Source organism: Mus caroli, chromosome 15, assembly GCF_900094665.2.
Source record: "Mus caroli chromosome 15, CAROLI_EIJ_v1.1, whole genome shotgun sequence".
Classification (NCBI taxonomy): Eukaryota; Metazoa; Chordata; class Mammalia; order Rodentia; family Muridae; genus Mus; species Mus caroli.
Window position 1 is genome coordinate 5,723,592 of NC_034584.1, and position 13,500 is coordinate 5,737,091.

Genomic DNA, 13,500 nt, shown 5'->3' on the forward strand with positions numbered 1-13,500 from the left:
GGAACAACAATATGAACTAACCAGTACCCCAGAGCTCATGTCTCTAACTGCATATGTAACAGAAGATGGCCTAGTCAGCCATCATTGGGAAGAGAGGCCCCTTGGTCTTGCAAACTTTATATGCCTTAGTACAGAGGAAACACCAGGGCCAAGAAGTGGGAGTGGGTGGGTAGGGGAGCGGGGGTGGGGGGATGGGGCGTTGGAGGGTATAGGGGACTTTCGGGATAGCTATTGAAATGTAAATGAAGTAAATACCTAATAAAAAATTGAAAAAAAAAAGAAGTTAGGGAACAAACACCCTTCAAAATACTCACAAATAATATAAAATTCCTTGGTGTGATTCTAACTAAGGAGATGTGGGATCTGTATGATAAGAGCTTCAAGTCTCTGAAGAAAGAAATCGAAGAAGTTCTCAGAAGATGGAAAGATCTCCCATACTTATGGATTGGCAGGATTAATATAGTAAAAATGGCTATCTTGCTGAAAACAATCTACAGATTCAATGCAATCCCCATCAAAATTCCAACTCAGTTCTTCACTGAGTTAGAAAGGGCAATTTACAAGCCGAGCATAGTGGCACATACGTTTAATCCCAGCACTTGGGAGGTAGAGGCAGGCGGATTTCTGAGTTCGAGGCCAGCCTGGTCTACAAAGAGAGTTCCAGGACAGCCAGGGCTATACAGAGAAAGCCTGTCTTAAAAAAAAAAGAAAAAGAAAAAGAAAACAAAAAACAAACAAACAAAAACCCCAAAAAACAAACAAACAAAGAAGAACAGAAAGGGCAACTTGCAAATTCATCTGAAATAACAAAAAACCTAGGATAGCAAAAACTATTCTCAAAAATAAAAGAACCTCTGGGGGAATCACCATGCCTGACCTCAAACTGTACTACAGAGCAATAGTGATAAAAACTGCATGGTACTGGTACAGAGACAGACAGGTAGATCAATGGAATAGAATTGAAGACCAAGAAATGAATCCACACACCTGTGATCACTTGATCTTTGACAAAGGAGCTAAATCCATCCAGTGGAAAGAAGACAGCATTTTCAACAAATGGTGCTGTCTCAAGTGGCAGTTATCATGTAGAAGAATGCGAATTGGTCCATTCTTATTTCCTTGTAGAAAGCTCAAGTCTAAGTGGGTCAAGGAACTCCACATAAAACCAGAGACACTGAAATTTTAGAGAACAAAGTGGGAAAAATCTTTGAAGATATGGGCACAGGGGAAGCATTCCTGAACTGAACAGCAATGGCTTGAGCTGTAAGACCTGGAATTGACAAATGGGACCTCATAAAATTTCAAAGTTTCTGTAAGGCAAAAGAATATGTCAATAAGACAAAATGGCAGTCAACAGATTGGGGAAAGATCTTTAGCAATAATAAATCCGATAGGTGGATTATATCCAACATATATATATATATGTGTATATATATATATATATATATATATATATATATATATATACACATATATATATATATATATGTAAAGAACTCAAAAAGTCCTTTATAACCCAAAACCAAATAACCATATTATAAATGGAGCACAGAGATAAACAAAGAATTCTCAACTGGGGAATACCGAATGACTGAGAAGCACCTACAAAAATGTTCAGCATCCTTAATCATCAGGAAAATGCAAATCAAAACAACTCTGAGATTCCACCTCACACCAGTCAGAATGGCTAAGATAAAAAACTCATGTGACAGTAGATGCTGGCAAGGATGTGGAGAAAGAGGAACACTCCTCCATTGCTGGTGAGATTGCAGGCCAGTATAACCACTCTGGAAATCAGTTTGGTGGTTCCTCAGAAAATTTGACATAGTCATACTGGAAGATTCAGCAATACCTCTCCTGGGCATATACCCAGTAGATGCTCCAAACTGTAATAAGGACACATGCTCCACTGTGTTCGTAGCAGCCTTATTTATAATAGCCAGAAGCTGGAAGGAACCCAGATGTCTCTCAACAGAGGAATGGATACAGAAAATGTGGTACATTTACACAATGGAGTACTAAAAACAATGAATTTATAAAACTCTTAGACAAATGGATGGATCTGGAGAATATCATCCTGTGTGAGGTAATCTAATCACAAAAAGAACACACATGATACGCATTCATTGATAAGTAGATATTAGTCCAGAAGCTCAGAATACCCAAGATACAATTTGCAAAACACATGAAACTCAAGAAGGAAGAACAAAGTGTGTATCCTTTGATCCTTCTTAGATGGGGGAACAAAATACCCATGGAATGAGTTACAGAGACAAAGTTCAGAGCAGATACTGAAGGAATGACCAGCCAGAAACTGCCCCACCTGGAGATTCATCCCATAAACAACCTCCAAACCCAGACACTATTGCAGATGCCAACAAGAGCTTGCTAACAGGAGCCTGATATAGCTGTCTCCTGAGAGGCTCTGCAGGGGCCTGAGTAATACAGAAGTGGATGCTCATAGTTGTCCATTAGACAGAACATAGGGCCCCCAATGAAGGAGCTAGAAAAGGACCCAAGGAGCTGAAGGGTTTTGCAGCCGCATAGGAGGAACAACAATATGAACTAACCAGTAACCTCAGAGCTCCCTGGGACTAAAGAACAAATCAAAGAAAACACATGGAGGGACTTGTGGCTCTAGCTGCATCTGTAGCTGAAGATGGCCTAGTTGGTCATCAATGGGAGGAGAGGCCCTTGGTCATTTGAAGTTTATATGCCCCAGTATAGGGAAATACCTGGGCCAGGAAGCAGGAGTGGTTGGGTTGGGGAGCAGGTGGAGGGGGGAGAGGATAGGGGATTTTTGGAGGGGCAACTAGGAAAGGGGATAACATTTGAAATGTAAATAAAGAAAATATATAATAAAAAAAGAAAGAAAAAAGGAAAAAATATAAAAAAAATTATAGTGTGTTCTTAGTATTGGAATCAGGTAAACTCATACATAAACTGTGAGAAGGCAATGGAAGAGGAATGGAAGGGAGGCAATGCGGTTAAACTATTCATTTGTCACCACTGAAGTTGGAGTTATCTCAGTGAAGAAACTGTGGTGAGACAAAAGTGGAGCCAAGAGAAAAATATTTACATGATACACAAGAGTTCATGAACGTTCAATAGGTTACTCTGAAAATTATTTACCAAGTATAAGTGGTTGCAAATTTTGTGCACAAACTCAACATGCAATGAAAGTTAATTGTATGTTGGACAAAGAATGGACAAAGGCAGATGAGAAAATACAAGGAAGCTGGTGGCTTGTGTATGTGTGTCCTTTCTGCTTTTGACTGCAGGTGTGGTTAAGTTCCTGCCTTGACTTCTCTGCAAGAGTAGACTGTAACTCCGAGTTGTAATAATAGCTTGTAAGTTGGCAGTGTAAGCCAAACAAACCTTTTCTTCACTGAGTTGATTTGGTCAGAGAAATTTGTAACAGCAACAGGAATGACACTAGGCACTCTAAACACTACCTGTCCCAGAAGCTCAAGCATCCGAGACTCTCTACTCTGAGTTTCCTTGTCAAATATTCACACAAAGTAAATACAGCAAAGATTTTTTTCTTACAGCCTCTGAAAAGAGGAGTCCAGGAGATAACAGAGGTCAGGGTTTGCTGACTATCCAATATTCCTACTATGTGTTGCGCAATAGTAACTGAGGCAAATTCTAGACTGTGATACATCTTGAGTCCTAGCAACCTGTCTGGACTTGCTGGTTTAGCCTGAAAATTCCTGCCAGCTGTCTTGTCCTTCCTAAAATCTGAATTCAGTCTTCTCACTCAGGGGGAATGCCTGTGTGGATTTGAATACTTCTTCCATGATTTGGATTCAGAAAACTAAGTCCAGTGAGTACCAAGTATCCTATGTTTCCTAAGGAACAATGTGAAGAGCATTGTACCCAGATAGTGTTTCTAATGCTTCTAGTTTGGCTTTTTAGTCATTTAAAATGCCAAGCAGATCTGTCTATTATTTCCTTTTGGTCACACTTCACTTTGGAAAGTATTTTTTGGGTATTATTCATGAACTCATCATATTAAAGTACATAATTATACATATATGATATCTATATTTGCCCCCCCACACACAATGAAGATTTATCATTATTGAATATTTCTCCTCCTTAGCTCTTCATGTTTGCTGTTAGCTATCTTACTTACTAAGGCTGATTGGTAGTCAGTAAATAATGTTACTATGTTAGTTTGTATCTTCTAGATTTACATAATGAGACCATAAATTGGATGTTCTTTTATTGTATTGTTTTAAACACACAAACACACACACAGACACGTGCCCACATATCTCTGTAAAAAAATCTATTTTTGTTTAGGTTGGTAGAAGTACAGTGCCTGAAAGTTTTTACATACAGTTTCATCCACATGTATCCACATTCTGGTCACACTTACTTTTCCATATTTATTCCTTCATCATTTCTATCTCCTTTATATATACCTTCCTTCCTCTTTGTAAGTCTCTCTCTCTCATATTAATGTGTATGTGTGTGTGTATGAGAGAGAGAGAGAGAGAGAGAGAGAGAGAGAGAGAGAGAGAGAGAGAGAGGTCTATGTGTGTGGTATATGTGTTTTCAAGTGTATTTATGAGCTTGACACTCCATACATATATTTCTGAACGTGTATGTTGAAGCCAGGGACTGACATCAAGTGTCTTTCTTTATACTACATAGCCTGCTTTTTGAGACAGGGTCTTTTATGAAACCTATCACTTGGCAATTAAGCTTGACAGGCAGGTGTGAGTAAGGCCACAAGATCCAGATCCACCCATTTTGACCTTCCAGTGCTGGGATTATAACTGCCTGTTTTGTGTTGTTGCTTTGTTTTGTTTTTGTTTTTATTTTTTTTTTAAATCTTAGATTAAGGCATCTGTACTAAAGTCCACAAATTCTTCATGCAGTGAACAATTTCATCAGTCCTGAGATCTGATGTTTGAAACTAGGAGAAGATAGGTGTCTGATCTCCAGAAAAGGGAGAGAGAGAGAGAGAGAGAGAGAGAGAGAGAGAGAGAGAGAGAGAGAGAGAGAGAGAGAGAGAGAGAGAGAGAGAGAAAGAGACTGAGACTACCTTTGCTTCCAGAACCTCAGTGGACATGATGGTGCTCAGACACTTTGGGTGAGGGTGGAATTTCCTTACTCTCTTCACTGATGCCAAAACTACTTCCATCTGGAAGGAGTCTCACACCTGGCCAAAAGTGGTGCCTTCCTTACCAGCTGTCTGAGTATCCCTTAGTCTACTGTAGCTGACAATAAGTGAACCATTACCCTAGTACATTTGAGAAATATGAGGACAAAAGATTGACTGATTTTTTTGGGGGAAGGACACTGCAGTCCTCGTTCTCACATTATTTCTTCTTCTTTTTGTCTCTTCAGTTGTATGCCTGTGAATTATATGACAGCATCATGCTTAAACTCAAGCATAGGCAAAGTCTTGGAAACACAAGACACACTGCTACAGAGCAGAGCAGAACTCAAGGCTGTATTCTGCATGCTTGGTAAGTACAGAGGCAGATTCTCTTCCTGCTTTGGAGCTGGAAACTGCACTGGGAAACTTAGCTAAAGCAGTTTGGTTTTACACTGGAGCGTGAAGATGACCGCTCAGGGCAGTGTGCTTCTTCCTCCTGTGCTGATCTACAAGTAAACAGATTTGGACTCTGTCCTGAGTTTGCCCTTGGAAGGATTGTGGAATAGTTCTGTTCTGTTTCATGATGTTCATTCAGAACTGGAGGTTTAACAATTTTTTCTTCTGCCTTTCGGGTACATAGGCCACTAGCACATTTTCATGCATCTGTGACTAGTAAGACATGTCAAGCAATAATCTTGAGTGTTTTCCTTGAAGATTAGTTCATGATTGACACCACTGGAGATTTAAAAACCTGTACCCAGGGTAATGAGTTCCAGACATGGTAATAGGATACAGATAGAGGAGTGATGGAGGAAGTAGCATCTTGTAAGCTAAGCTTGTGACTAGGTCTTGTGACATTGTAAAATGTCCATGGTATATGCCACTTTAGGATGCTGTCATTGACAGGATTTCCCAAGGTCCCTCCATTTCCACTTTAGAGTTTTTTGAGGCCAACAAGGAAAATATTGTGATTTTAAGACAAGTTAAAAATTAACTCTCCACCTGTTTTTCTTTCAACTCTAGTTAAGGAGGGTGAAACAGTATCCACGGGAAAGTGATTAGCAGAGACAAGGCCAAGGGCAAAGGGCATTTGGAAAAAGAACATAAAGTATCTTCTTGTTTTACCCAATTTCAAGGCTACAGACAGTGCTTTGTGACAGAGCCTTACAGGGTCCCTTAGTGGAGCACAGTTCTCTAGGTGTGCAACCTGTGTCAGGGCTCCACATGTTCTAAGATGGCTGCACATCGGAGTTGGCTTCTTGTGAGTTTCATTCTCCTTGAGGTTCTTCTCTTGGAGGCTGCAAAAATCCTGACTATATCTACACTGAGTAAGTTCTTGCTGGGAATATAGAGTCTTCTGAGACTGTGATGCCTGGGTTAACATGTTTCATAAAAATGACACATAATTGACCTTACATGAGATTTTTCTATCTAGGTGCAGACCACACCTGTGGGAGGGGCTATGGAGTGTGTGCAAAGTTGTGCTCAGAGAGGACTCTACCCAAGGGAGAGAGCAACAGTAGATGGTGATATAATGTGATGTAGAAACAGAAGGAGAAATGCAGAGGGGGGTTTGTAAGAAAGGCTTCTCTACTGGGGTTTTAGTTGTGAGTGGGTGGGAGGCAGAGCAGTCAGTGTTCAGCCTATTTATCCCACAAAGGGAGCAGTGAACATTTCCTGATTTTTCTGGGGAAGCTAACATTCATAACCATTTTTGGTTTTGAAAGATGCTCTTCTATATAAGCACCTAGGCCTCAAAGTTTGCATGTCACCAGGACATCATCTTATTCCAGGACCTGATATGTTACTCTTAACACCACAAATGTCCTGGTCCCATGGTTTCGTTTGGGGCTCATGATAACAGCAACTTCATGTACATGGATCACTGACTGGGTCAGAGCCGGGCGTGGTGGCGCACGCCTTTAATCCCAGCACTCGGGAGGCAGAGGCAGGCAGATTTCTGAGTTCGAGGCCAGCCTGGTCTACAAAGTGAGTACCAGGACAGCCAGGGCTATACAGAGAAACCCTGTCTCTAAAAAAACCAAAAAAAAAAAAAAAAAAAAGACTGGGTCAGGTAGGAGAAATACATATTAGGGTCAACAGGTAACAGGTCACAAGAAGCCTGTATATAGGCTTTGTGAAAACATTTTTCTTTTCAAATAGTCAATTTGTTTGGATTTATAGTTGAATAGGATGTGACCCAAGAATTAGGGCAAGAAAGGACACAGATATAATAGCGTGGCAGAGGTGATAAAAGTTTTATCCCATTGTGCCAGGAAAGAATTTTAGTAGAATTAACCTTCAATCTTCTGCAAAGGATCGTAAACATTTAACTTCTAACCTGTGATCAGAACTCACTTATAATAGAAATTACCCAAAAGCCAAATTATCTGTCGTTTTATGGCAAAGTTATTGACATTTTGGGTTTAACAACGAATGGTAAGTTAGCCTCCACTTGCCCCCCTTCACTATTTCTAGTTACCTCAGCTAGATTTACCTCAGATTATTTTATGGAAAGCAGAAGTTTTATTTTAAGTGCTGCAGAAGTAGTCATTATAAGGACTGGGGTCAAAGATTTCCTGAGTCTTAATCCCTAGCATTCTAGAACATTCTCAGTGGCAGGGGGCAGAATATTCAGAGACTTAGCCTACATTTCTAAGGGGTGATTATTAGGAATATTTTCTACCAAGTTACAACTGAGAGGAGGAGTAGGCATCCTTAGGAGGGTTCTGTGGGCCTGGGTGTGCTTTACCCACATTCTCAACAATTTTGAAGATGAATACGTGTTATAATTTTGTATTTTATGGCACATGTGTTACTTACTTTTTGTTTGTCTAGGATAATAGAATGCAAAAGGTTAAAAGTGTGCCTGTATAAAGGGATGTTTATTCTCAGCTGCTCTGAAATGGCAGGACACCACCCTCAGAGCACTTATAGGGATGGAGCCAGTAGAACTCAGCAGTGGAGAGAAACACAGACTACAGTCATGGACTTGAGCCTTCTTTGTTCCTGTTACAAGGCACACAAGGGTCAAGAGCATGGGCTGCCTCTTGCAGGAATACAACTCACCTTTGCAATGTTGTATAAAAATTCTTATGGAGCAGTTTTAGAGTGGGGGCTTGCATACTACTGTTAAAAATTCTGATGCTACATTCCATCTGCTTTTAAAAATACTTGGTTTTTTTTTTTTTTTTTTTTTTGATCATAACATAATTACACCATTTCCCTTTTCCCTTCCTCTCTCCAAACACTTGCAAACATCTCCTTGTTCTCTTTCAATACTAGGGCCACTTTTTCGCTAATTGTTGTCACATGCACACAAGTGCACATATATAAACATATATTACTAAATATAACCTGCTCAGGTTGTATAATGTTTTTAGTGATAACCATTTTGTATTGGATCAACAGTTGGTATGCTCATCCCTAGGGAAGACTATTTCTCCTACTCTAGGCATTTCTTTGTTAACTTTGATTTTCTTTTCTTGTGTGTGTGTGTGTGTGTGTGTGTGTGTGTGTGTATGTGCGTGCATGCATGTGCAGAAGAAGTAATGATTGTATGGACCCCAGATCTTGATATGTTAGGGTGTTTTTTTTTTTTTTTCTGTCCCACTGGCTTAGCTTGTGCAGTTTGAAGTTCTCTGCATTTCTCTGGAAGAAACCTTGCTCATGAGCATCCATTATAATGGTCACCTCACTGGGCACTCCTTCTCAGTCTCTTGAGAGCAGGAGCAGGACTCCTCAGGTGTGGTAGCTTCTGTATGTGCTGTGTTCAGATAACACAAATGGAAATGGAAGGAGTTATCCACTCAGCAGATACGTTCAGTTTCCCTGACTTTTATGCCCCAACTTAATTATTATGGTTCTTCGAGTTCCCAAACACCCTGACCTCTCAGCTTTTGTTTACAATTTTGTTTTCTTCTTTTCTTTATTTATCTTTCTCTGCTTCAGTTTTGGACTCAAAACAAAGTTCTAAAGAAATTGTGGCTGAGGAGAAGACATCGGTGTGATGTTACTTGTTCCTTTCCCAAGGATTCTCTTTACTTAGCAACCCAGGGTTGCTGCAGAATCATGCTGTCTCAGTTTCTCATGTCTCTGGTGTTTTTCATGGCTATTTCAGGGTGGTTTAAGCCTCATAGTGATCCTAGATAACTTTTTTCAAAAGGGCATAAACTCAGGTTCAAGAAGAGAAACTTCTTAAGTGGGGGCTCCATACCCTCTATCCCTATGAAAATTTATTTCCCTAGTATTTTATATACTGCATCTCTGTTCTCAGCAATAAGATAAAATTCCAGAGAAAGATATCGCCCATCATATTGTAATGTATTTTCCATGATTACAATAATTTTTTGGAGCCCAAAGGACAGCAGTGTGGGAAAGATACAGTGGAAAATATGCATGCACCATAGGATGAAGAATGTCTAGATTTTAAAAAGGATTTCATTTATTTTGATTTTACATTCATGAGTGTTTTGCCTCCATGTATGTTAGTGTATTATGCACATGGGAAGCCTGTGAAGGTTAGAAGACGGGGTTAGTTCTCCTGGAACGAGACTTTCACATGGTTCTGAGCCATCACGTGACTTCTGAGAACTTAAGCCAAGTCATCTGTGAGAACAGCAAGCACTCTTAACTTCCAAGCCATTTCTTCCGACATGACCCTCAGATCTTTGGTGAAAGATTGCCATTGGCCAAAGTTCTGAGGGTCATGTCTTGGGTGTTACCTGTTGGGAATGACCCTGTTTGAATGTTAACTGCCTTGTCAGCCATAAGTGCTTATTTACAAAGTCTTGTCCTTAGTGGAAAAGTACTAGCTTAGCTGAGATTTCTGTGGGAAAAGTTGAGGCCTCTGTAGGAAAGTACTACCCCCAGATAAGAACAAATATCTATAGATCTTGTGAACAGGTACCTAGCAACCCACTCCCTTCTGTTCCTCCTGCTGAACTTTTTACCTAGCCAATATCCTGCTTTGGGGAACAGGTGCATTCCCCCCAGAAACAAAGGGATTCTGCATCATCCCCCTCCCCATATTCTGCTTCTATGTGTATAAAACCTGCCTGGAAAAAATAAAATGTGTCAGATTGATCAATGAGACTTGCTATCTGTTGTTTATGTTTCTTGTCCCCCATTCTCTCCACAGGTGGTTCCTCAGACCCTGTTCGACTGTCCTGCGGGTTGGGACAGTTACCTACAATGTAATTGAGGGTATGGAAGAGCTGGTTTCCATTGAGGCATACTGAGGCATTCTATGCTTTGACACTTAGTTTTGGATTTCTTTATGTCAGCTATCTATGGTAATCAGAACCATTTTCCTTAATCTCCACAAAAAATGAACTTTATGTAATGTTTCTAGGTGCCAGCCATTATATACTGATGAACCGTGTGTCGCAAATTCTGCACGGAGGTGGCCACAATGTAATCAAACTTCTTTACGAAGGTGGTGATATCCCAGGTATCTTTAAAATCAATTATTTTAATACATTAATTAAATAATAAATGATGACTTTTGTATAGAACTGTTTGACAAAAATTCTGTATTTGGCCTAATTGAGAGTTAAACTGTGGTGTATGAATGTGTGTGTAAGTTTTATAGATCTCATTAGACGATGTAGTCTTGGCCACATATTATATATTCTGTAATTTACTTACTTCCAGGTATAGGTTGATTATGATTACAGTATGTACCTCAAGCCTTAATGTGCTAGAATCAGGGTTTTTGATGTAATGGTATTGAATAAATATTGTATAAGAGGCAAGCTTAGTAAAATCTGACTTGCCTATGAAGGTAAACACTTGGAAGGGAGTTATAATGTCTTCCCAGGGGTGGAATAGTTCTCAGTTGGGTAGGTGTTTATGAAAGAATGAACCTGTCCTTCCCTGGCCTCTTTCTTCTCTTTGGTCTTGTGACCTTTGTACCCACACATGACACTTGTGTGTTGTGATGCAGTGAGAGCCTATCAAAGGCTGTTCAGGTGACTTTGCCCAATCTTGGGTTGTCAATCTTTAGAACTATGAGCAAAATAACTTTTCAGATATTTTCTTATTTTTATTTTTAATTTATGTATATTTGGATGTGATGGTACGTGAGTTTTTGCCTGTGAGTGCAAGTATCCAAGGAGGCCAAAAGACATGGTTGCATCATTCAGACCTGGAGTTAACAGGTAGTTTTTACCTGCATGGTGTGGTTGTTGGGAACTGAATATGAGTTCTCTGCAAGAGTAGTACACCCTTTGAACTGCTGAGCCATCTCAATAAAAATTTTCAAAATATAAATTAACAAATGTCAGATATTTTTGTTATGGCAACAAAAATAGATTAAACATCTCATTACTTGAGGGTCACTCACAGTCAACAATACCCAATGTTATTGATCATTGTGTGAAATTCTTATGTCAAGTGTATCTGAAAGAAGTGTTGAATAGATGTATCTGACATATTTAGGACTCTAATTACATTAAGATCACTATATTCAGTGTCACATAAACCAGTTTCTACTTTTCAATGAGACCTACATTTTAAGAAATATTTTCTAGTGACCTTCATATTTGTGTCCAATGTTTAGTATGAATGACTGAGATGACCTCAGGTTCTTAAAAATGAGTAGCTCCCCAAAACTCTGTACAGTGATGTCAGAAGTTCCTATTTAATTTAGTAAATACAGAGACTCATAACCAAACTGAAGATCATTCATCCCTGCTGATAGATTAAGTCACAGAAGCTCAGAAAACGTCACTTACTTGTTCACTGGATATCTTCCTACACATTTAATTTGTCTTGAGAGTTTGACTTCATAGATGCAATTCATGCTCAGCCTGTTTTGCTTGTTTCCACAATGTTTGATATGTTGTTCAAGGCTGTAGACTCTGCTCCTTTAATAAGCTATGCACAAAATAGTCCACCCAAATTCTCCATATTTGTAGACCTGGCGTCCTTCAGTCTTAGGTTTGAGTGTTGATGTCCAAAAGTATCTTGTCTTTCATTTCTTTTTTCTCTTTTTCTTCTCTTGCTACCCCACAACAATGTGCTGTTTCCCCCCATTCTTGTGTTCTTTTCTTTCATTTTTCTTTTATTTTTCTTAATTTTTCTGAGATAGGTCCAGGCTTTCACTGGAGCTCAGCTTCATTGCCACAGTTGTTCTCAAATTAGGGGAGTGCTCTTGTCTTAGCATCTCAACTTTAGGGATTAGAGGCACAAATCACCATTCACACCCAACTCAGAGGTTCTTTCAAAATTCATGAGCTCTGGACACTTTAGATGCAATAATGAGTTATTCTTTCTTCTTATATTTTAGTAGGATTTGAGTATATTTATGAATGCAGAAATAACATTATAAGATTATTTTTCCTCACCTTAAATTGAACCTCTGCATTGACCATTTAAACATTAATTAGCTGTTTTGGTCACTTTCATTCTGTGATTATTCAGCCTGAAAAACTATATAATGTATTGTGAAGGATTAAATGTTTCTTGGGTTTATACATAATTGCAAGTATTGGATTAGTGCCAGAAGGAGGGTTTAATGGTTGGAAGTTATAATTCTTTTTCTTCCTATAACAAGTATTCTTAGACTCATTGTAAATTAACTCTCTACCTTTCTTTCTATCTATCTATCTATCTATCTATCTATCTATCTATCTATCTATCTATCTTTCTATCTATCTATCATCTATCTGATTTGACAAAGAGTCTCAGGTATCCCAGAATGGCTTCAAAATTGCTTTGTAGTAAATAATACCATTGATTTTTCTTGTCTTTCTTCTTCTACTTCCGGTTCTCTGGCATTATATGTATGTGCCAAAAATGTTGATTCTCAGCATCCAATGTAAGACTTTGTATTCACTTGCCAGTAACTTTACCAACTGAGCAACTTATCAGTTCCTGTTTATCTCACTTCCTATAAAGCATGTATCTCAAGTAAATGTTCTTGTTTTGGTGAATCCAATAACACCACTGATCCTTAGTGATTTGATACAAATATTCATGCCAGGACATGTCTGTATAAGTTCTGGATTACCCAACAACCTTTATCCCTTCTAGCAGGCTGCTTCTTATTTGTAGTGAAGACTTGGTAAAATAGAAACAAAAGACACAGAGAGAAATGTGATGAAGTCCCGAATTCAGAGTTCATTTTCCAGATTAGAATGCAGGCCTTCCTTTCTCTAACACCACTGTTCACTTCAGTCCAGAGGAACTAATTGTATAGCAGTTTTATTCAGTATGTAAGGTGAAGTTGATTCACTAATATTGGGTCTAAGAAAATTAAAATATGTTTTTATCTTTACGTATCAGAATTCACAGACATGGGGAAACACACACACAAACAGAGAGAGAGAGATAGATACAGAGAGAGGGAGAGAGAGAGAGAGAGAGAGAGAGAGAGAGAGAGA

At 39.0% G+C, this 13,500-nt stretch overlaps 1 protein-coding gene across 1 annotated transcript in view; it reads left to right on the forward strand.

Moving 5' to 3' along the window:
- Positions 1-6,209: 6,209 nt before the first annotated feature.
- LOC110310735 (UDP-glucuronosyltransferase 3A1) overlaps positions 6,210-13,500 on the forward strand; it is a 29,469-nt gene continuing 22,178 nt past the window's right edge. The window contains exons 1-2 of the mRNA XM_021183848.2: positions 6,210-6,441; positions 10,467-10,565. Coding sequence (XP_021039507.1) covers positions 6,348-6,441; positions 10,467-10,565 — 193 coding nt within the window. The 5' untranslated portion in view covers positions 6,210-6,347. The remainder of the gene's footprint in view (positions 6,442-10,466; positions 10,566-13,500) is intronic.